Source organism: Pistacia vera, unplaced genomic scaffold (assembly GCF_008641045.1).
Source record: "Pistacia vera cultivar Batoury unplaced genomic scaffold, PisVer_v2 Contig6, whole genome shotgun sequence".
NCBI classification, from domain to species: Eukaryota; Viridiplantae; Streptophyta; class Magnoliopsida; order Sapindales; family Anacardiaceae; genus Pistacia; species Pistacia vera.
The window spans coordinates 160,295-182,097 of NW_022196445.1; the positions used below are offsets into that span (position 1 = coordinate 160,295).

The 21,803-nt window shown below is 36.6% G+C and overlaps 2 protein-coding genes and 1 non-coding gene across 4 annotated transcripts; all 3 read right to left on the reverse strand.

Annotated features, from left to right (window-relative positions):
• Positions 1–996: 996 nt before the first annotated feature.
• Positions 997–4,477, reverse strand: LOC116110250 (ubiquitin-conjugating enzyme E2 2). Of its 2 annotated transcripts, none has more exons than XM_031396460.1 (6): positions 4,262–4,477; positions 3,603–3,736; positions 3,440–3,465; positions 2,102–2,191; positions 1,923–2,011; positions 997–1,450 (listed from the first exon to the last, which is right to left on the reverse strand). In XM_031396460.1, the coding sequence occupies exons 2-6, from the start codon at positions 3,725–3,727 to the stop codon at positions 1,322–1,324; spliced, it is 459 nt and encodes a 152-aa protein (XP_031252320.1). In that variant the 5' UTR covers positions 3,728–3,736; positions 4,262–4,477; the 3' UTR covers positions 997–1,321. The 2 variants fall into 2 exon arrangements, with proteins under 2 accessions (XP_031252320.1, XP_031252319.1); XM_031396459.1 differs by having other exon boundaries at positions 3,603–3,743; positions 4,262–4,471.
• Positions 4,478–11,029: 6,552 nt separating this feature from the next.
• On the reverse strand, positions 11,030–14,890 carry LOC116110249 (ubiquitin-conjugating enzyme E2 2). Its single transcript, XM_031396458.1, has 6 exons — positions 14,838–14,890; positions 14,094–14,227; positions 13,932–13,957; positions 12,358–12,447; positions 12,160–12,248; positions 11,030–11,183 (listed from the first exon to the last, which is right to left on the reverse strand). The coding sequence occupies exons 2-6, from the start codon at positions 14,216–14,218 to the stop codon at positions 11,055–11,057; spliced, it is 459 nt and encodes a 152-aa protein (XP_031252318.1). The 5' UTR covers positions 14,219–14,227; positions 14,838–14,890; the 3' UTR covers positions 11,030–11,054.
• A 727-nt stretch (positions 14,891–15,617) lies between these two features.
• TRNAA-UGC lies at positions 15,618–15,690 on the reverse strand. The gene has a single exon. It is a non-coding gene; the product is annotated as a tRNA-Ala (tRNA).
• Between the last annotated feature and the right edge of the window lie 6,113 nt (positions 15,691–21,803).

Here is a 21,803-nt window from a genome sequence, read left to right on the forward strand (position 1 = left end):
TTTTTAATTTTATATGCAAAATAGTAAATTACATAAACCTCTCTCATACTTTCAAAACATGCATATCCTTTCGAGCTCAAGGAGGTTCGTGAGTAGCTCAAGCTGAGTACTGGGTGGCTTGGGCTCGACTAGAGTCGACCCAAACTGCTTGAGCTTTAGCTCGACTCGAACTGAGCCCAACCTAAACTTCTTGTGAGCGGCTCAGTTCGGTTAACAACCCTAGGTAAAATAATCTCACCCAATAGCCCAAACGATGTTACTAATTAGATCTAATCCATGAATTTGAAATATTTGAAACGCCATAATGTGAAAATTAAGTTATAATGAGCTCCTGATCTTCGTACTCAATCCAAAAGATCACTCAAATAATAAGTTATACTGAGTTCATCAACTTCATACTCAATCCAGAGATCACTTAGACATAAGATAGATTTCAATACGAGAAAAGTTATTTATAACAGTAACCCACTTAATGTGGGACTTAAAAAACACTAGAACAATGAAATATTAACATATATGAATTAAGGTTGTCTTATCATATGCCCTTAGGACACGTAATAATATCACAGACAAAATATTTGATTATTTTAATGCACTTTATCAACACACATTAAGACAACCCCATGAATGATGGTAAGCCAAGAAAGCATTTTTTGTTGGATTCTCAAAATTCTATGAAAATTTTGTTAAACGTCTAAGATCTTACATAAACATAATAATCAAAATCTTAATATCCTTATCACTTGTTACAAGTGAGAGATTGATTCATAAAACAGCAATTCAAAAATTTTGAATCAACAATGAGGAACAAGTAAATGTCGAAGACTTCTTAAGAAACCCAGGTTAAGTTATGCTTGTAACCAAATAGCAGGAACCAGGTAAGAGCAGACATTTGAATTCCAGAACTCGTAGGATGATCACGGACAATCCGAATACAAGAATTTAGCATACCACAGTAAGTTCATGTCTCTGAATACAAAATGCAACTATGCTCTGATGATGAATAGCTTGTTGAACATCTTATTAATCTCTCCTTCAAGATGTGGCAATTCCTCTAATTCGCAATAAATCAGACCACTTGTATATGAATGCATGACATTTCATGAAAACTAAACGCAAATTGAAGCATAAAATACTATTTTACACAAGCACAGATACACACCACACACAACAGTCATAGTATAATACCGATCAAATAGTTCTAACATTCATATTATGAAAGGATGACATGAGAGATTCAGGAGAAGTTCAACAGCTCCAGACATTAGGTAATGAATTGGCAATGTTCACTAAAACATGCCTTTGAAAATTTCACATGGGGCTAGTCTGCTGTCCAGCTCTGCTCCACTATTTCCCTTACTCTCCGGTTGTACTCGCGCTTGTTCTCACTAAACATCCGAGCAGCTTCTGAATTTGCAGGAGAGTTTGGATTGGGATCACAGAGCAATGACTACAAAAAAAAAAAAAAAAAATCCTTGATTGGAAAATCATCAAATAGATATAACTTGAATGGAAACATATTCAAATACTATATACATATCAAGAAGCTTGCGACTAGTAAAAATATCTTTGACACCTTAAGTTGCTATGTTCATTTCACTAGTCTATCATTAGAAATGTTGCGTCTTAAGAGGAATTTTTAGGTATATCCTTCTTGAATACTACTGTGTAATAAGCTAGTGGTATAGGCTTCATGGAGCAATTAATGCCTAACAAAAGAATATTAAAGATTAATATTCTCTTTGATAAAGCATAATATTTGGAAGGGTACTAATCCAATATCTTTCCCTAAAACGAAAGGCAAAAACCGTTATATAATGCACCATAAAAGTGACATATATAGCATATGTGACTGCTCGGCTACTTATATACAGTAAACAAAAAGCATTATCAAACACATTGCAACAAATTATTCAACAGACCTGGATAGACGTGAGTATAGCAGCTACATCATATATAGGACTCCATTGGTTTTGTAAAATATCCAAACATATACTTCCATCAGCATAAACTGATCAAATGAACAGCTCGGTTAGAATTATTAAAGAAAATCTTATGGGAAGTAAAGAGTAGTAATAACATAAATTTCACAGTGACTTACTATTTGGATGAAACATTCGAGAAACAAATCGCACTGTTGGGGGCTTGTTCGGATAATCCTCTGTAAACTGAAGAGTCAGCTTGAATGTGCCTGAAGAACTCAAAAAAACAAATCCATTTTATGTAGATGTAAACATCATTATTAGTATGCTATGATCAATTAACATACAATTTCATATTGAAAATTGAACAACAAAATTAAACACAATTTTTTGAAGCCAAATAAAGCAATAATGTGTTTTTTTTTTTTTCTTTTTTTTCCTTTTTTTTCTTATCCTATTAAAAGTCAAACTGATTCCAAATAGCTCATAAAAAGACATCACTTGCTAAGCAAAATAAGCTGGTATGAGCAGACAATCAATATTATATTTCAATCTGACAGTAGATTTCTGGATTAGCGTTTCTCAAGAATCAATAAACTCCAAGGGGGCACTACCCAAGCAGCAATAACAAGAACAGAGGCAATATCAATCGTACTATTCTTAAATTATAACTGCTCCCAGCTAATGCCTTGCTTCATCAATCCTAGACGTAGAAAATGACAAGCAAGATTAAAATTTTCTCTAGTTTGCAGTTTTCATTCTTCTGAGGTGTGGAATGTTCTCTAGTTGGGGATAAAATAAAAAAACACTTCATGTCACATAGTTTATGTAGTAGCATATCCACAATACACATACTACCATCTAGTCAAGGACAATGCTTAAAGTAGCTGACTGATCCCAAAAATATGTTTCAGAAACCTATAACATCGACGATAATATATTAATTCATGCCTTTTAACAATAAAGATCACAGATAAGATGAAACAGTCACCTGAAAATACCAATTTCATAAAGAATGAACAGAAAGTAGAGTTATGCTCTCCTTTCAGTAATCAGTATCAAAAACAGTAAAAAAAGAAAGTCCAAAAGTGCAAATTATGTGGAATGCTGAAAATTTCAAAGATTATGCAACTTTTATAAGAAAAAAGCAACTAAGTCAATAATGTAAAAAGTGATTATGAAACTCAATGAAGATTAAGTTGTCCCTCTGTGTTTTAATTACAGGTTTTGCCATATAACAATAATTCACTAAATAGTAAATACCACTATAGAGTAACAGAAATGGAGCTATCATTGAGATCCTGAAATCATCCGAAATGAAATACTGTAATGGAATAGCCTTAATTACAAGCACAACATAACTGTTTAAAAAATTATCAAGAATATGATATAAAGTCACCCTGGAATTTTCAAATCTTTCAATCCTCATGAGCAGATGCAGACACTACAAAGTAAAATGGAATAAACTATTCAACACTTTCCCTTCCAGTAAAAGCTTCAGTAGCAGGATTACTCACCTCCGTCCCATGGAGTATCATCAGGGCTGCAAACCAAATCAGGCAAAAAACCAGAAACTGCTTATCCAACCATATTCAAATATAATGATAAATGAACTGAATTAAAATGAAAAACTTAGAAAACACAAAACGAGATTGGTTTCACATATTGTTCTACACTCACCCAAATATGACAGCATTCCAGAGCATAATATTGTTGTCTTGGGGTGCCCCACTGATGCCAGCGGGTGGATCCTGTTGCAACCTCTTAAAATCTCTCATTAGCCTCTTCCTCGCAGGAGTAGACATCAGCACCACCTACAAACTTCATTACAGTCAACAATTAAAACAAATCCAATTCATCTTTTCACACAATTTTTTTCAGATAACTCTTAAGAACATATTCAATTCATACAGCTTACCCGGAATCATGAAACAAAGACCAAAATTAACCAGTTATACATTAAGAGATCATATCATATAGCTCAATTAAGCAAAGTTTCCACTCTATTTGCAAAAGAAAACAAAATCCTTAGCCTTCTGTCCATTTCACAGTCTATATTTAGGATTTCAGCCAGCGATCAAACAAAATATATTTTTATTTATTTATATATATATAACATATGCTTAATCTTTCCATAGTGTTAAATGGTGGCAAGTAATTCCCAGTACATACAATCGAGATTTTTATGCATCTAAGCAGTCCACAAAATCCATTTTTTTTTTTTTTTAAATTAGCTTTGCAAGCAAAATTTAGATCTTTCCATTGTCTAATCCGATCTAACCGAACAAGCTAAAAGTTAAGAAGCAAAAAAATAAAATGAAATACACAGAGAAACTAACCTGTACGTAGATGATGACAGAAGTTGGGATAGCTGAAAGAGGAAGCTAGGTAAATTGAAGCAGAGGGAGAGACTGTGAGTGGAGAGAAAATAAAGAAAGAGAGAATCTATGGAGAAAGAGAAAGAAGAAGAAGAAGAATGAAGCTAATATATTGTGGTTGGTTTTTTGTGTTTTGAGAGGCCGCCCCCACTCTCTCTGTGTGTTTAATCACACACGTAATAATAATTTGACATGCCAATATTATGATATCTTAGATATTAAATAAAAAAAATAATTAAATTTATTTTGATCCAAAATGTAAAATCTAATACAAGATAGATATTGGAAAAGGGAAGATGATAGGTGGGATACAAGAATCTTTTACCACTGCAACAAAACATGGGTTTGAAAAGGAATAGGAATAAGGTGGTGTGTCGTGATATGAGTAATGGAATAATTCATCTTTTTAGAAGAAGCAGAATATCCCAATCCCTGAACCTAAAAAAAATCTACAGTTGGGAGCTGATGGTGTTAATAGGGATAGGAAGAGATTGTCTTTGTCTTTTATTCCTTCCTGTTTACTTTATTGAAAGAAATACTGGTGCGAGTGGAAGGAAGTGCAAGCCAGTTAATAACAGCAAGCAATTTTATATGTTGAGCAATTGACCTTACGCGTTTTGAATTGAAGTCACTGTCAACATTCCCATTTGACAAATGCGTAGTGGATTAAAATATGCATTTAGGGTTCAAATAATCAAAGTTTATCTCGTCACCCGTCTCCAACCCCATTCAAAGGGTTTCAACTTTGATAGTTGCAGACAAGTTCTATCGTTTTAACTGTGGTCCTTGAAAATTAAAACAAATGAAACCTTGATTGCCGCCATTGCGCGCTACATACCTCTACCTGGCCTTGTATCGATTCGATTCACCATGTCTCTGACATTTTGGATGCTTTTGTGGGTAGAAGTTTCAAGAGAAGAGTTTGGGAAAATTCTGTCTTCGTGTATATCGAGTAATCAATTCTGAGTTGTACAGTATTTTATACTTACACAGTAACTAACCCAACAGAATTAACTCTGGTTAACATCTAACCAAAGTTTAACTCAACAGTAAACTAACTTTCAACTAACTCTACTGCAGAATTACATTAAACATTACAAACATTATATTTATATACTATCATTAAGACCATTCCTTAAGTTGGAGGGTGAAAGAGGTCAAGAACACCCAACTTGCATAATAACTTTGAATGAAGAGGACTTGCAAAAGCTTTAGTTAGAATATCAGCGGGCTGTTCTGAGGATGGAACATAAGCAGTTTTGATCAAGCCCAGCTTGAGTTGTTCCCTCACAATATGGCAGTCAATGTCGATGTGTTTGGTCATTTCATGAAAGATGGGATTGGATGTAATGTGGTTGGCAGCCTGGTTATCACAATAAAGGGGAACAGGAGGTAGACTAGTGAATCCAAGTTTAGTAAAAAGTTGTATGAGCCAAAGAATTTCACACACAATAGAGGCCATGTCCCTATACTCAGCTTTGGAGGAGGATTTGGAAATAGTAGCCTGCCTTTTAGATTTCCATGAAATTAAGAACTTACCAAGGAAAATGCAATAACATGTAACTGATTTCCTTATCATGAGGCAAGATGTCTAATCAGAGTCACAGAAGGCCGATAAATCCATATGATTATGAGCTGGGAAAAATAAACACAAACCTAAGCCTAGAGCTGCCTTGATGTATTTAACTACCTTAAGACCTGCATTCATGTGTGACGGCTTGGGGCTATGCATGAACTGACTTAATAGATTGATAGAAAAACTGAAATCTAGTCTTGTCATGCACGAGTATAACAACTAACCTACTAACCTTTGATAGATGCTAGGATCATCAAGTAATGGATCATTGTTAGTAGGAAAAAGTTCATCATAAGTAGTAGATGTTAACTTCAAAGTGGACTCCATTGGAACTACGGAAGGTTTAGAGCCAGATAACCCAAATTCGGAAATGAACTCAAGAGCATATTTTCTTTGACACAAATTGATCCCTTTACACGATCTAGCCACCTCAAAACCCCAAAAATATTTCAGCATCCCTAAATCCTTCAACTTAAAATTAGACTACATAAGCTTCTTTGTATGATGGATCATATCAATGCTGTCCCCTGTGATGACAATATCATCCACATACACTAACACTAGCACAATGTGAGAATCAATTCTTTTAATGAACAAAGAGTCATCAGCCTTAGATTGAGTAAAACCTCCAGCAATTAAAGCTTGTGTAAGCTTATAATTCCAAGCTCTAGAATCTTGTTTTAGGCCATAAAGTGATTTGTACAATTTACAAACCATATTTTACGCCGCCGCGCCGCCCCCCACCCCCGCTTTGCAAAACCTTGAGGCAAAGTCATATATATTTTCTCTTATAAATCACCTTGTAGAAATGCATTATCTATATCCATTTGGTATAAAGGCCAATTATGTGTAGAAGCTAGGGATAAAATGGTTCGAATGGTGACCATTTTGACCACAGGGGAAAAAGTTTCTGCATAATCGATGCCAACCTTTGAGTGTATTCATTAGCGACAAGTCGAGTTTTATATCTTTCCAAAGAACCATCAGCTCTATACTTGAGCTTATAAAGCCACTTACAACCAATTGGGGTCTTACCAGGGGGTAAAGGGACTAAAGACCAGGTTTTATTGAGCTTTAAAGCCTGTGTTTCTTTTTGCATTGTAGCCACCCAGTTAGGATCTTGAGATGCTAAAGAAAAGGAGGAAGGTTCTACCAAATGCTGATTTGTTAAGTAAGCTTTGTAAGCAGGGGAAATATGATCATATGACACATAATTGGAAATAGGATATGATGTAAATTTGGCAGTAGGTGAAGGTTTGATAGAGGGACGCATGAAATTTGTCGTCCAAATGGAGGGTTTTGTAGGTCTACTAGATTTTCTAATAGGTGTCAAATACTGGTGAGGAATAAGGGAATGATGCTGGTCATTTAAAGAGGCAGTATGAGGTGTTGTAGGGTCTGAATTTTGGTGATGAATAGGGGAATTATTCTGGTCTGTAGGTTCTATATTCTGGACAACAGGTAAAGGATCATCAGAAAAGGGCATAACAGAAGAAGTGGACTCAATATCAAGGAAATCTATATCAATGGGAAAAAGTGGCTGTGTAGATTTGGACCAAGTGAAAGGAAACATTGTTCATAAAAAATAACATCTCTTGTAACTATAACACTATGAGATGAAAGGTTATAAAGCAAATATCCTTTTTAAGTCAAGGAATAACCTAAAAACACACAAGGATTAGATCTAGGTGATAACTTGTCTTTAGAGGTGAGGATAGTAGCATAAGTCAAACAACCAAATACTTTCATGTGATCCAATGAAGGAGGTTTACCAAAAAATTTCTCAAAAGGAGATAACCCTTTTAGAATAGAAGAAGGAAACCTATTAATAAGATACACCATTGTTTGCACATAATATCCCCAAAATTGACTTGGCATGTTAGATTGAAACTTTAAAGCTCTAACTACTTCAAGAATATGTCTATGTTTCCTCTCAACAATCTCATTTTGTTGAGGGGAATAGGCACATGAACTCTGGTGTATAATCTCTTTGCTAGTAAATAGATCATGACATGCTTTATAGAAGAATTCAAGACCATTATCACTCCTAATACATTTGGGAGTGAAATGGAATTGGGTATGCACCATTTGAAGAAAATGTTTGATGGTAATAAACACATTAGATTTATACTGTATTAAAAATAACCAGGTTACTCTAGAATAGTCATCCACTAGGGTAAGAAAATACCTAGCATTTCCATGTGTTGGTATCCTATATGGACCCTAAACATCAACATGTAATAGGTCAAATATGCAACTGGAATTTGAGTGATTGTGAGGAAAAGGAACCCTGGTTTGTTTGGCTAATGGGCAAACATGGTAGTGAGGAGGCTTAGACACATTTAATTGCCCATTCATATGATGCAAAATTGTATAAGGAACATACCCTAACCTTTGGTGCCATAATTCAATATTAGTAGAACAATTGGTAACCATAAAAAACCAAGTGAATCAACACTTTTATTCAACTGTAAATCGAAAGGTACATTATTGTTTGAACAAGACACTACTAAAAATTTGTTTGAAACACTGCAAACAACCTTATTTGGTATATCTACGTTTGACAATATCGAGTTTGTGACATTGGATCAAGAAAATACAAGCCTTGGTTATGCTTACCAATCCCCTTCAATTTGCCACTGTAAAGATCCTGAATTAGACAGAAATCAATGTAAAAATTGATAACATAGTTATTAGAAATTGTAAATTTCGAGACTGAAAGTAGGTTGTGTTTAAAGGTTGGTATATGTAAGACCTTTGAAAGATGTATATCATTGTCCAAAATAACAGAACCTATATGTGCAATGTGAGTTTTAGTTCCATCGGGTAATCCTACAAGTGATTTTGAGGAAGGCATTATGGTAATAGGGGATTATAATATGGAGTAATTACATGTCATATGATCAATAGGCTCTGTATCTATAATCCAAGCATTACTATTTAAATATGAAAATAGAGCATTATGAGTACTATTGAAAGTACCTACCAGATTTGCAACTGAGGAATCTAAAGGATTAACATTCTCCTTTCCTAGCAACTACAAAATGTGGTTATACTGCTCCGATGTCAAAACAGGACCAACTAATGTATTGACAGGTTTTGCATCTACACCTTCCATAGCTGAGTTATATGCTTGCACCTAATTAGTAGAATATTTAGCTTTTGAACCATTTTTTCCTTTTGTAAATTGATAATCGGTTGGATAACCATTCAATTTGTAACAATTTTCACATTTATGTCCACCCAGGTGACAGTACTCGCACTCAATATAAGGTTTCTTTCCTTTATACCTCTGCCCTTGATTCCAGTTCTTACCATTATTTTGAGCATAAAGTGTTGTAGTAACCTCCGAATTAGTGTTCAATCCAACTAAAACCTTTTGGCTTTCATCTTGGTTAACTACAGAGTAAGCTTGCTTAACACCTAGCAAAAGATTCATTAATAAAATCTGACTCCTAACCATAAAGTATGAATCATTCGAACCCATCAGAAATTGTAGCAATTTCTGTTGGTTGAGATGCTCAAGATATGCCTAAGCTGAAGTGATATCTGGAGGGGGTAGACTTACTAAAGAATCCAACTCGTCCCACAACAACTTGAGTTTGTTGAAATAGATTGCAACAGTGTTAGTTCCTCGTGTAAGATTCACAATTTCTCTATGAATTTCATAAACTCTAGTCCCATTGAATTTATGATACTGCTCTTTCAAGTCCTGCCTAACTTAAGAGGCATTGGACGAATAGACAATCCCGTTAAAGATCTCCTTCGAAACTGAGTTAAAGATCCAAGCTAGATCTAGAGAGTTGCATCTTTCCCACAGTGGAACTAAATTAGGATGCACAGATGACTTCGTACAAACTCCATTAACAAACCCTAGCTTGTTCTTGGCACATAAGGAAATAGTCATCGCTCTACTCCAGATTTCGTAGTTGTCCGTTCCGACGAGTTGTTCATATACAAGAACTGATCCAAGCGTATCTGAGGGGTGAACGTAGAGAGGCGAATTCGAGTCTATCGTAGGCACAACTAATTCCTCTGCCATAGTTGACTATACTAAATCTTGCTAGGATTCGAGCTCAAATTGAAGGAATTACTGAAATTTGAGCTCCTTTGAGCTAGATTAGAAGAAGATCAAGAGTTTAATTGATCGAATTTTGATCATATTGCAAAAAAAATCTAAAAATACCATGTTGAAGAGTAAAATAGACAGTTTTAAGAGAAAGTTTGGGAAAATTCTGTCTTCGTGTATATTGAGTAATCAATTCTGAGTTGTACAGTGTTTTATACTTACACAGTGACTAACCCAACAGAATTAACTCTGGTTAAGATCTAACCAAAGTTTAACTCAACAGTAAACTAACTTCCATCTAACTCTACTGCAGAATTACATTAAACATTACAAACACTACATTCCTATAACTATCATTAACAGTACCACTTCATCTGCCAATGACTTCTCAACCACCTGCAGTTGAGCAGATAACTATTTGTGATAGCGTAAAGAATCATTTGGGGTTTTAAGAGGGGCAGCTCTAGTCAACTACTAATTACCATATATATAGTCAATCATCTAACCGAAATATTAATATGCCAAGTTCGAAGCTGCACGTTATCCATGACAGGAGCTTGATTCTGAAAAAACAAATTCTAACATTTTTGTTAAGAACAGAGTAAGAAAAAAACCCTCCTTTAAGAATTAAGATCTGGCTGGACCTTTAAAGCAGGAGCCAAAAAATATCAGACGATGTGAATTTCAGATTGACTGTGGAAAACAGGAATGCTATAACGCAGCCAAAAACCTAAAATCCTACCATCCGGAGTTCATGGTTGAAAGTGGATAGTATGCAATCACGCACAAAATCGAATTAGCTTGTTGAGAGTCATACTACTCTCCCATAGAAGAAATGTCAAAGACAACATGTATACCAAACGATGGCAGTTCATAGAAATTCATTGCAAATTGATTCATAAAATTCTATTTTACAGAAGATCAAAGACACAACACACTGAAAAGTCATACTATAATATGGATCAAATAGCTCTCCCATCATATATGAAAGGTTGACATGAGAAATACAGGATAAATTCAACAGCTCCTGAAATTGGATAATGAAATGCCAATGTCAATAAAACATGCCCCAAAACCTTCAGACTTGAATTACCCCACCCAAGGAAGAGCTAGTCTGCTGTCCAGCTCTGCTCCACTATTTCCCTTACTCTTCGGTTGTACTCACGCTTGTTCTCACTAAACATCCGAGCAGCTTCAGAATTTGCAGGGGAATTCGGATTGGGATCGCAGAGCAATGACTGCATTCAGAAATAGACAGACAATCATCAAATAAATTCTCTTGCTCAATGAGGATATCTTGAATGAAATATACTCAAAAGCTAGATATCTGCTAACAGCTTGGTGAATGTAGCTGCTTTTATATCAGTTCACTGCAAAAATGGAAGTGACTTCATCATACTAAATATCTATCTTCTGCTTAAATAGATTTTTGCATTATGCAGGAATTTGATCATGAAACCTGATGTTTGTCCTACTTCTATCTTTCTATACACCACAAGTTCACTAAAAATGACTAATAGAGAGAGATTAAAAACTAATGTAGTGTGGAGATCCAAAACTTTGTATCACTAAAAGTCTTGTACTGTCAAGCAGTTTCAATAATCACCTATCCACCGACAAATGATTAAACTTAATGTACAAGTACAAATATTATTCAGATCATTTCCATAGTCTATCCAGATGGATGGGGCATTAAAGAAAATGGCATAACTATTGCCAAAATGTATATAAAGTAATATGTAACAAAATGGAGATGTACGTATAAACTACAACCAACAAGTAACAATCAACCACAATTAGTAGCAAAATAATACATAATGAAGTAGACTGAAACTTGTAATAATCCTTTGACACCCTAAGTTGCTCTGTTCTCATTTACTACACTATTAGTAGAAATGTCGCAAGGCCAAGATACAAAAGAAAAAAGGACAAAAAGGATTTTCTATTGTGTACATCCTCCCAAGTCAGTGTACCAGAGTAAGTGATAAGTTAGGAAACTGTAGTGTACAAATAACGAGGCAAGGAGAAGCAGATCAAAGCTTAATATTCTCTTTGATAAGTAGATGAGAGATTAATATTTGGAAGGTACAGCTACATTCTCTCTTTAACACCAAAGAGCAAAAACTGTAACCTATATAGCATATGTGCCTGCTCTACTAGTAAATATACAAACAAAAAGCAATATTAAACATAGCAAAAACATATTCCACAAACCTGGATAGATGTGAGTATAGCAGCTACGTCATATATAGGGCTCCATTGATTTTGTAAAATATCCAAACAAATACTTCCATCAGCATAAACTGACCAGAGTGAACAGGTTTGTTAGAAATGGTAATGTAATAATCTAATTGGGTTTAAACAGTAACAGTAAGAACTTTACAAATTAAGACAATTAGCATGTTGACTTACTATTTGGATGAAACATTCGAGAAACAAATCGAACCGTTGGGGGTTTGTTTGGATAATCCTCTGTAAACTGAAGAGTCAACTTGAATGTACCTGAAAAACTCAAAAAAAAAAAAAAAAAATATTTTGAATGTAGATGTAAACAACATTGAGCTAGGATAAATAAAGAAACATTTTCAGATTGAGGATTTTACTGGATTTTTTTTCCAAAGACTTACTCAATTTTTTTCCAACGACCAAATATATATAAAGATCATTTTCTATTCAATGACATAATAATTCCAAATAGGTCATGAACAGGACATCCCTGCCCTATGACAAATAACCTGTTATGAGCAGACAATCAATAATATATTTTCAACCTGGCCTCAAATTTCTGGATTAGCTTTTCAAGCTTTGTCAATAATACTGAAAGGGGGCACAACCCGAGCACTGATTGCAGGAAAATGCCATATAATTCTATCCCTCCCTAAAATGAAAACTGCTGCCACTGTCCTAGCTAATGCCTTGCTTCATCAAATTCTAATTATAGGCAATGACTAGCAAGATTGAATCTTATCTACTTTGCAGTCCTTTCGTTCTTAACAGACCTAAGTTGACTCCACTTTAATTCAGCCATTAGCTTAAGCCTAGTGTAACAAAGGGCTTCATTGTAGAAGCTTAACAGGGCAGTTGTTGAACAGCTAATGTAAGTATTCCTTTTTCCAAATACAGAGTGACCTTTCAATGGCAAAGTTGAGGTAAATTCTAGTATCCAACATGCATAAGATTGTATGCATGTATGAGTTCAAAACTACAACTCTACTTTTAGTCTCAACTGCAAATTATTGGTAGCACTACATGTGTTGCCTATGGGTTAGTTTGAATGGAATTTTTACAGAAAATATAAAATAACTCTATGCCACATAATTTTTTATGTAGCTGATGCACCAACAAGCATACTACCATCCAGTCACAGACAATGCTTTAAGAAGCTAATTTATCCTGAAAAAATATATTTGAGAGAACTATAACATTTGAACTACAACATTATTTCATGCCATTTAACAATGAAGAAAGCAAACAAGATAATACTAATTTTATAAGAGTGAACAGGAGGCAGAGTATCCTTTCATTTTCAGTCTGAAAAACAGTAAAATACACAAGTGCAGAAGTGCAACTGGTATATTATGCATGATGCTGAAAATTTCAATTAATATGAAGTTTGCAGAATAAAAAGAAACCAAATTAATATGGTAAAGATGATTACAAAAGTCAATGAAAAATTAATTTGTTCCATTGTGCGCTAATTATAGCTTTTTTCATGCCAATAATCAATACTAAATAACATCATACATGAACAGAAATGCAGTCACTCATTGAGACCCTGAAATCAAAGCAATTGAAATACTATCATGGGATAGACTTAATAGTATAAGCACAAGAGAGTCATCTAAAATCAAGAATAGAACATAAAGTCTCCCTGACATTTCAAATCTTTCAATCTCCATAAGCATATGCAGAAATTGCAAAGTACAGTGGAATAACAATTTAACACATTGCCTTCCAGTAAAAGCTTCAGTAGCAGGATTACTCACCTCCATCCCAAGGAGTATCATCAGGACTGCAATCCAAATCAGACAAGAAACCAGAAACTGCTTACCCAACCATATTCAAATATACTGATAAATGGAAGGAAATAAAATAAATAACATTAGCAAACACAAAAGAGACTGGTACACATTTTGTTATGCTCTTACCCGAATATCACAGCATTCCAGAGCATAATATTGTTGTCTTGGGGTGCTCCACTGATGCCTGCAGGTGGGTCTTGTTGCAACCTCTTAAAATCCCTCATTAGCCTCTTCCTCGCAGGAGTCGACATTGGCACCACCTGCATTAATGTCAACATTGAAAAAAAAAACCCAATTTATCTTTTCACACATTTTTTTCAGTTAAGTGACTCCCAAGAACAAATTAAATTGATTAATATCTCCCAAAATCATGATACAAAAACCGAAAATTCATCTTTCAAATTACTTTACCAAATAAGTAACTGTAAGAACAAATCCAATTCATACGTCTCTCCAAAAATCATTAAACTAAAACAAAATATGACCAGTTATGTCTTTAAATATCATATCATCCATCTCAATTAAAGAAAAATAAATTCTTAGCTTTCTTTCGATTTCTCAATCAACTTTCAGGATTCCAGCCACTAATGATAACCAAAAGGAAACTTTCATTTCAAATTAACATATTGTTAATCTTACATAAACAATTAACAGGTGCAAGTAATTCCAATAGCAAACTAAAACAATCAATTCCCATGCATCAAAAAGACATAAATTAGGTCTTTTACTGGCTTAAATAACAAAATTTAGATCTTTAGTTCCTCTAATCCGATCTAACCGAAAATAAAATAAGCTTAAATAAAATAAAGAAAAAAGAAAACTGCATAAAATTAAAGAAAGAAACCAAAATGAAATGAATAAGTGTCTAACCTATATGTGGATGAAAAGAGGTGGTGGAAAACCTCAGAGCAGAAGCTAGGGCTTCAAGTTTTAGCTCCTAATTGATGGAATTTATATAAAACGAAAAAAAAGGATGGAGGAAAATGGTGAGTACGAGTGGAGAGGAAAAAAGGAAGAGTGAATCTAAGGAGAAAAAGAGAAAGAAGAAAAAGAATGGAATTATTTTAGTTTTATGTATTTGTTGGGACGTGTTTGGCTTCTTGTGTGTTGTGTTGAAGCCGTCCCCAGTCTTCCTCTTGTTTTTTCAATATTTGCACAAATAATCCCTGAGGACCTTTTAATTAAATTTCAACCCATTTAATTTAATTAACCATAAAATATAACTTTCATATTTTTACAAAATTATATCCAAAATTAAAAAAAAAAAAATACACATAAATCTAACCATTATCATATTTAATATATATATTTAAATAATTTTATTTTTTATAAACATTATATTTGTTTTATCTTATATCAGTTAATTTATGAAACTATAAATGAGATTTTGAAAATAAAAAATATGGAGGTATTTAGATGATATAAATAAGAAAGGTATGGGAGGAGGAGTATTTGGGTATTGATATAAAATAGGGGATGTAAAAGTGATAGGGACTGTGTAATGTGTATACACATAACACATTTATTCCTTCTTATCCATTTTCTTCAAAAGAATAGAACACTGTAGATCATAATATACTTACTGGACTGTAGAATTAGATGGCCGCCAGCCGCCGGGACCAACTGCTCTACGAGAATTTTAAAAAAGGTTGGAGATGCAGGGGATCGAACCCTGTACCTCTCGCATGCAAAGCGAGCGCTCTACCATTTGAGCTACATCCCCTCATTGCCTCGAAGGAGAATTTTAATTATAATTATAAATGTCCCCTAGGTTTTTGCGGAAGCACACTTACCTCCTTATATTTTCATTTATTCCCTAAAAAAGTTCCAAAAAAACCCCATAATAAGGGGGTATATAATTTTAAAAAAGCAAGGGGGTGTTATAACTTTCTCACCTCTCAAGGGTGGGTAAAAAATCTCTAAATTCTGTGTCTTCATCCTTTAGTTTTTGCAAGTTAATAATTACCCTATAAACATGTTTGGTATTATGTAGTGCTGTATATTAAATTTATACCTAATTGTATTGAGAGATGATCCATACTATTGATGTTGGATTTTGACACCAACGACTCACACGTGCAAAGTGTTAAGCGGACTTAGAAATTACACGTGATATAAAAATGTGCAATGAGAGGATAAATAAGAAGCGACTGTTAAAGTGGTTTGGATGCTCAAAAGCAAATCTTACGTCCACTGTGATTGTATTAATAGGTGGTTACAGTCAGGTAAGAAGCGACTGTTAAAGTGGTTTGGATGCTCAAAAGCAAATCCTACGTCCACTGTGATTGTATTAATAGGTGGTTACAGTCAGGTCGCGTATAGCGAGCTGAATTATAATCTAGAGAGAATATATATATATATATATATATATATATATATAGAGAGAGAGAGAGAGAGAGAGAGAGAGAGAGAGAGAGAGAGAGAGTATGCTTTGGAAGATTGAAGATGAGCCAATCCCGTAAATGAGAGAGGAGCCCTCTATTTATAGTTGGTGGATCCAAGGTAGTAATCATGATTCTGCAGTCGAGCAGGTGTGGTACAATTCCTAACCCGCTTTCCATTGGTTGTCTGCACGGGAGACATCCTTAAATTGCGTAGGGCTTAGGCAGATGGACAATTCCTAGCCACTCACAAGCTTGGCATTCACCTGCCACACTATCGATAGCCATACCTCTTCTATCCTTGCGTGACGTGGCAGCGTCTAGATGGCACAAACCCTTCCTAAACTCTTATTAGCCCTTATTGACGTGAGCTCACGTCAGCCATTATTTTTTTAGGCATAACAGAAGCCCCCCAATTTTTAAGGTTTATGGATTGAACCTTGAGAACTTCATGATTATACAGCGACTTGACTTGTCCCGAATGACGCTTGACCGAGCTGATCGAGCTATAAGGAGGTCGCAGCATAGGTCTCTCAGAGTAACACAAGCGACCTGAGGTGACCTTCCCCTACAAATTCAACGACCTAGGTCGAACCCTACTCAGTGATATACCAACCTGCTTTAACTTTCGTCCGTAGCTCGCGACCTAAAAATACTTAGCATATTTTTACCGAAAGCAAGGAATCACATCGTCTCAAAATCAATACATGGCGAAGAGTGTTTTACTCGAACAAACTCTTCAGATGTTATCTGTTGCACTTGACAGCTAGTCTGGTTAGTTAAATAATCTTTATCCTGACAGACGTGTCTATTGTGCAATAAGTGCCAACCATGCCCATTAAATGCAAGCCATGCTGAAACGACATTCCCTTTCAGAGCATTAAATGCAGATGAGGGCGTATTTAATGTGGGAGAGATAACTGTGTTGATGCTTGGTTGCTCCAATAGAGGGAAATGTCGATTGGTATCCACGAAGTGTGAAGGTTACTCTTCTCGCTGATTAATGACACCTAGTCATAATCAATGGCGAGAAACGTATCCAGCCCAAGCGTCGCTTGCTTAGGGAAACCAATCATCATTTTTTTCCCCTATAAAACCCTAGGTTCGCCCCAAGTTTTATCACAAAACTCACATTTTCAAAGAGAAAAAACAAAACTCTTGCAAAATTAGTTAGCTCTTCTCCCAATTGATGTGCACTCTCCGTTACGACAAGAAGTTCATTCCCAACAATCAAGAGGTAAGGAGGACTTCTCCTTTGTTTTCTTCTATTATTTTTGTTACTAGCTTGACTTATAGTAATGGTGGGTATAAACTGCCTGGTAAGCTTTCATGGTGTGTATCTCTAGACAGCAGTAAAAAGAGAACTTTTTTCTTTATAGAAAGTGAGAACTTAGGGCACAAATCCTTGGGGATTCATTCTTCAGGGTTTTTCTATGGGTTAAGGTAAATTAGAGTTTCTTTTGCTCTTCCACGTCATCATACGGAACATTGTACGGAGATTGAGTTATCTCTACATGTTGCCCCTTTTTCAGACTTTAAGAGCAATGGATAATCTAGCAACTAGAGCAATTGAGGGGACGAGGTCGTAGGTGTCGGGCGCCCTAGTAGGTCCTGTGCAAAAGGCCTTATCAGTGGCCACCCGGGACGAGATACAGTAAGCGGTAGACTAGTTCGCACTTAGCATGGATATCTACCAGCATAAGACATACACAACTCGGAATCCCCCAAAGGAAATGGCCACGATCTCCAAGGCAATCTTTAAATGTGGGGCGTTGATACCTTTTCACCCTTTCATTAGATCGATCCTCGACCACTTCGAGGTCGCGCCACTACAATTGATGCCTAATGCGTATATAATAGTTGTTGCTATGTATATTGCATGTTACGAAAATAGTCTTGGCGAGCTAATAGCGTTGGAGCTCGCATGCGCTTACTATCTGAAGAAAAGCAAAGATAAAGACTTTTTTTACCTTTCAAAGTGATCTACAATCGAGGAATGAATATTTGGTTACCCTAGTAACGTCGGGGCTTATGAGACCAAATTTTTCTTTTTTGCATATGATGGTGTTTGCCAGTTTAGGGAGCCAAGTAGGTTTTTCTTTCTTTTGATTTGCAAACTGTTCCTTTTTCTTCAGCTCTTATACTTAACGAACTTTTTGTTTCTTTGCAAGAAATAAGATGATCAGATTGACGACTCTGACAGATTTTAACCGAATTATGACATTCGGTCATCTACCCGAGCAGAGTCGCAATGCAAGATTGCTCGTGACTACTGCCAACTTAAGAAAGTATGATTTTTTCAATCTGAAAGCATCTCTGGAACCCTTAGCCCATAAGTATCTTCACACTTAGAACCCTTTTCTTTTGCCTGAGGTGACCTTTTTACTAACATACTTTCATGTCACGCACTGACCATGCCACCTAAGGTTCCAAGGCCATTGACGAGGACCAGAGGGTTCGTATTTCCATGGGTCACCCCGACTGTGCCAGCCGAGGCAATCCCCGACAGTATCCCTACTGGAGGGATACATATTGGCGCCAAAGGGCAAACACCCACAGAGTGACATAGGGAAGCTTCTCGGCCCGTGGCTACTCGCGCCGCTAAGCAGAAAACCAAGAAGAGGAAGTAGCTGCTTGCTGAGGAGGAATCAGAGTTCGAGCCGAAGAGCTTAGGGGTTCCGTCTAGGGGATCACAGCTTTACCAAGCTTTCCACTAGTGGGTACCCCCGAGGAGCGCACCAAGCCCCTTTGCAGCCCCCAAAAGCTCGTGCAGAGGAGAGAAGGAGGTCGCGGTTGCCCAAAGGAGAGCGGGTAAACAACAGGTCAATGAGATGCCAGTTCCTTTGGGGTTAAACACGCTTGTGCTGGATTCATGAGGCAACTCCCAGAGAACCTGTAACCGGTGTGTATACCCTACTGGAGTGCCAACTAGTTGCGGCCTTCGAGAAGTTCGTGGCTTCCTGACCCACGGACCTAGTGGCTAATGTGCTTTAGCTGCAAATCTGGGTAAAACAACTTGTTCTTGTCGAGGACTTTCCAATATCAGTTAATTTTCTAACCTTTATGATTTTTGGGAAAATGGAGGTTAACTCTTGTTTCTTTTCTCATGCAGTCCTTGCTCGCCTTGCATATGGCCTAATAGAAGATCGATCTAGACTTTGTTGAAGGGTTCCACGAGCTGAGGGAAGAGAATACCAAGCTGAAACAGGACTTTGCGACTCTGGACGCAGAAGCGAAGGCGATCCATATTCAAGCAAATCAGTACTTGGTAGAGAGAAATTTTGCCCTTCACACAGTGGACTTCCAGAAGGCTGAGCTCGAGAAGAGAGGCGAGGAGAACAAGGAGCTCCAAAGAACAGTGGCCAAACTCACCAAATAGTGTGACAAGAAAGAGAAAGAGTTGAAGGCGAACTCTGAGCATGCCATAAAGGCAGAGGAAGACAGAGCTCGATTGTGGGAAAACTTTGAGAAGTAGAAGAGAGCTCTAGAGGTAGATCTCGAGCTATCCCAAGGGCGTGTCACTTCATTAACTGATCAGATGAGGCGGCAAAATCTTGAACTTGAGAGGAAGGCCACTGACTAGGCAATATAAGCCATCTACAACTTGCGATCGAGGAATCCAAAGATGGACCTCTCCGATCTCCTGAATGAATATCAGGACATCCTTGCTTCCATAGCCTAAGCTAATGATGCCGATGAGGAAGAAGGACAAGAGCCTTCTCCGGAGGATAACTAGTCAGAGGCATACGTTCTTGAGGACCCAGCAACTGATCGGATGGTCGGCGACCAACCGCGAGATACAGAGGTCGCGCCCACAGAGCTTGGAGGCAGGGACCAGTGATCGCCTCTTCTACTTTTGCACAGCTTTTCTTTTGACTTTTCCTCTTTTACTTTTTATCTTTTCTGCTACCCATTGTACTTATTTTAATCATATATAAAAGGAGTACTTTCGGCCATTTGTGATAACACTTCTACAATTCGAGCACTTCACAAGGCTAGTATTATACTCCTGATCAGGAAACTTGTAAAAATATCATAACGAACAAGATCATTCAAACGAACATGACGCAAATATTTTGAGATAAAGTAGAACGATCTTATTCATAAAGATTACAAGAAAAACTATACAAGTAAAAGAAATTAATAAAATTAAGACCGAGTTCGGAATTACTGATAATAAGGGCGAAGATGCTCAATATTCCAAGCTCGCGGTACTTCAGAACTGTTAAACCTTTTGAGGTGATACATTCCAGGTCGTATTACCTTAGCAATGCGGTATGGTCCATCCTAGTTAGATCCCAATACCCCCGCACTTAGTTCCCTTGTACTGATAAAGACTTCTTTCAGAACCAGTTCGCCAACCTGAAAGTCTTTTCTCTTGACCTTAGAGTCAAAGAACCTTTTTGCACGCTGCTGGTAGGATGTTATCCTTAACCAAGCCTTGTCACAGTGTTCTTCAACTAGGTCTAGACTCACACGTAGAAGTGCTTCATCGTTTGTTTCATTGAATAGGTCTCTCTAGAGTGAACCAGTCCCTACTTCCACTAGAATCATAGCCTCGTAGCCATATGCTAGCGAGAAGGGTATTTCCGAAGTAGAGGTTCTTAGAGTTGTTATATATACCCATAGAACTTCTGGGACGTCATTGACCCAATTTTCCTTGGCAGCATCAAGCTTGGCCTTCAATGTGTGCTTGATGGTTTTGTTGACAACTTCAACCTAACCATTGGCTTGCGATCTTGCTATTGAGGCAAACTTTTTATGGATCCCCAACTCATCACAAAACTGCTTAAATTCCTTATTGTCGAACTACTTCCCATTATCATAGATGAGTGTATGAGGAATGCCGTAGCGGCATACTATATTCATAAAAACGAAGTCTTTGAGCTTCTTGGTAGTGATCGCGACTAAAGGCTCGGCCTAAGCCCATTTGGTGAAGTAATCTACCGCGACCACAACATACTTAACGCCCCCCTTTCTGGTTGGCATGGGCCCAATAAGATCAATTTCCCATATAGAGAATGACAGGGGATGGTCATAGTCGTCAGCTGGTGGGAAGAAGCTCGTGAGATGTTCATGAACCGTTAGCACTTGTCACACTTTTCACAAAATTAAAAGTGTCTTCTTGAAGTAGAGGTCAATAGTACCCTTGGCGGACAGTTTTATTGGCGAGGGATCATGCAGCGGTGTTATTACCATAGATCCCTTCATGTATCTCCCTCATAATATAGTTTACTTTTTCGTCGATTCCACATCGGAAGAGAGGGGCGCTAAACCCTCGCTTGTATAACTGATCTCCGACGAGCGTGTAACGAGCAGCTCTAGTGCACAGGATTTTTGCCTCAATCTTGTCACTGGGCAGAATCTCATCTCGAAGATATTAAATGATTGAAATCATCTAGAAGATTGATTATGTTGTAGCTACGGTTTGCTCAGGTGAGTTGATATTAGGAAT

Coding starts and splice junctions, on each gene's coding strand:
- LOC116110250 (XM_031396460.1), bottom strand. CDS start 3,727: ATGTCTACTCCTGCGAGGAAGAGGCTAATGAGAGATTTTAAGAGGTTG. Junction 2,192..3,439: donor TGATACTCCATGGGACGGAG/GTGAGTAATCCT, acceptor TGAGTTCTTCAG/GCACATTCAAGCTGACTCTT. Junction 1,451..1,922: donor CTATACTCACGTCTATCCAG/GTCTGTTGAATA, acceptor TTTTTTTTGTAG/TCATTGCTCTGTGATCCCAA.
- LOC116110249 (XM_031396458.1), bottom strand. CDS start 14,218: ATGTCGACTCCTGCGAGGAAGAGGCTAATGAGGGATTTTAAGAGGTTG. Junction 13,958..14,093: donor TGGAATGCTGTGATATTCGG/GTAAGAGCATAA, acceptor TTTGGATTGCAG/TCCTGATGATACTCCTTGGG. Junction 12,249..12,357: donor TCGAATGTTTCATCCAAATA/GTAAGTCAACAT, acceptor CACTCTGGTCAG/TTTATGCTGATGGAAGTATT.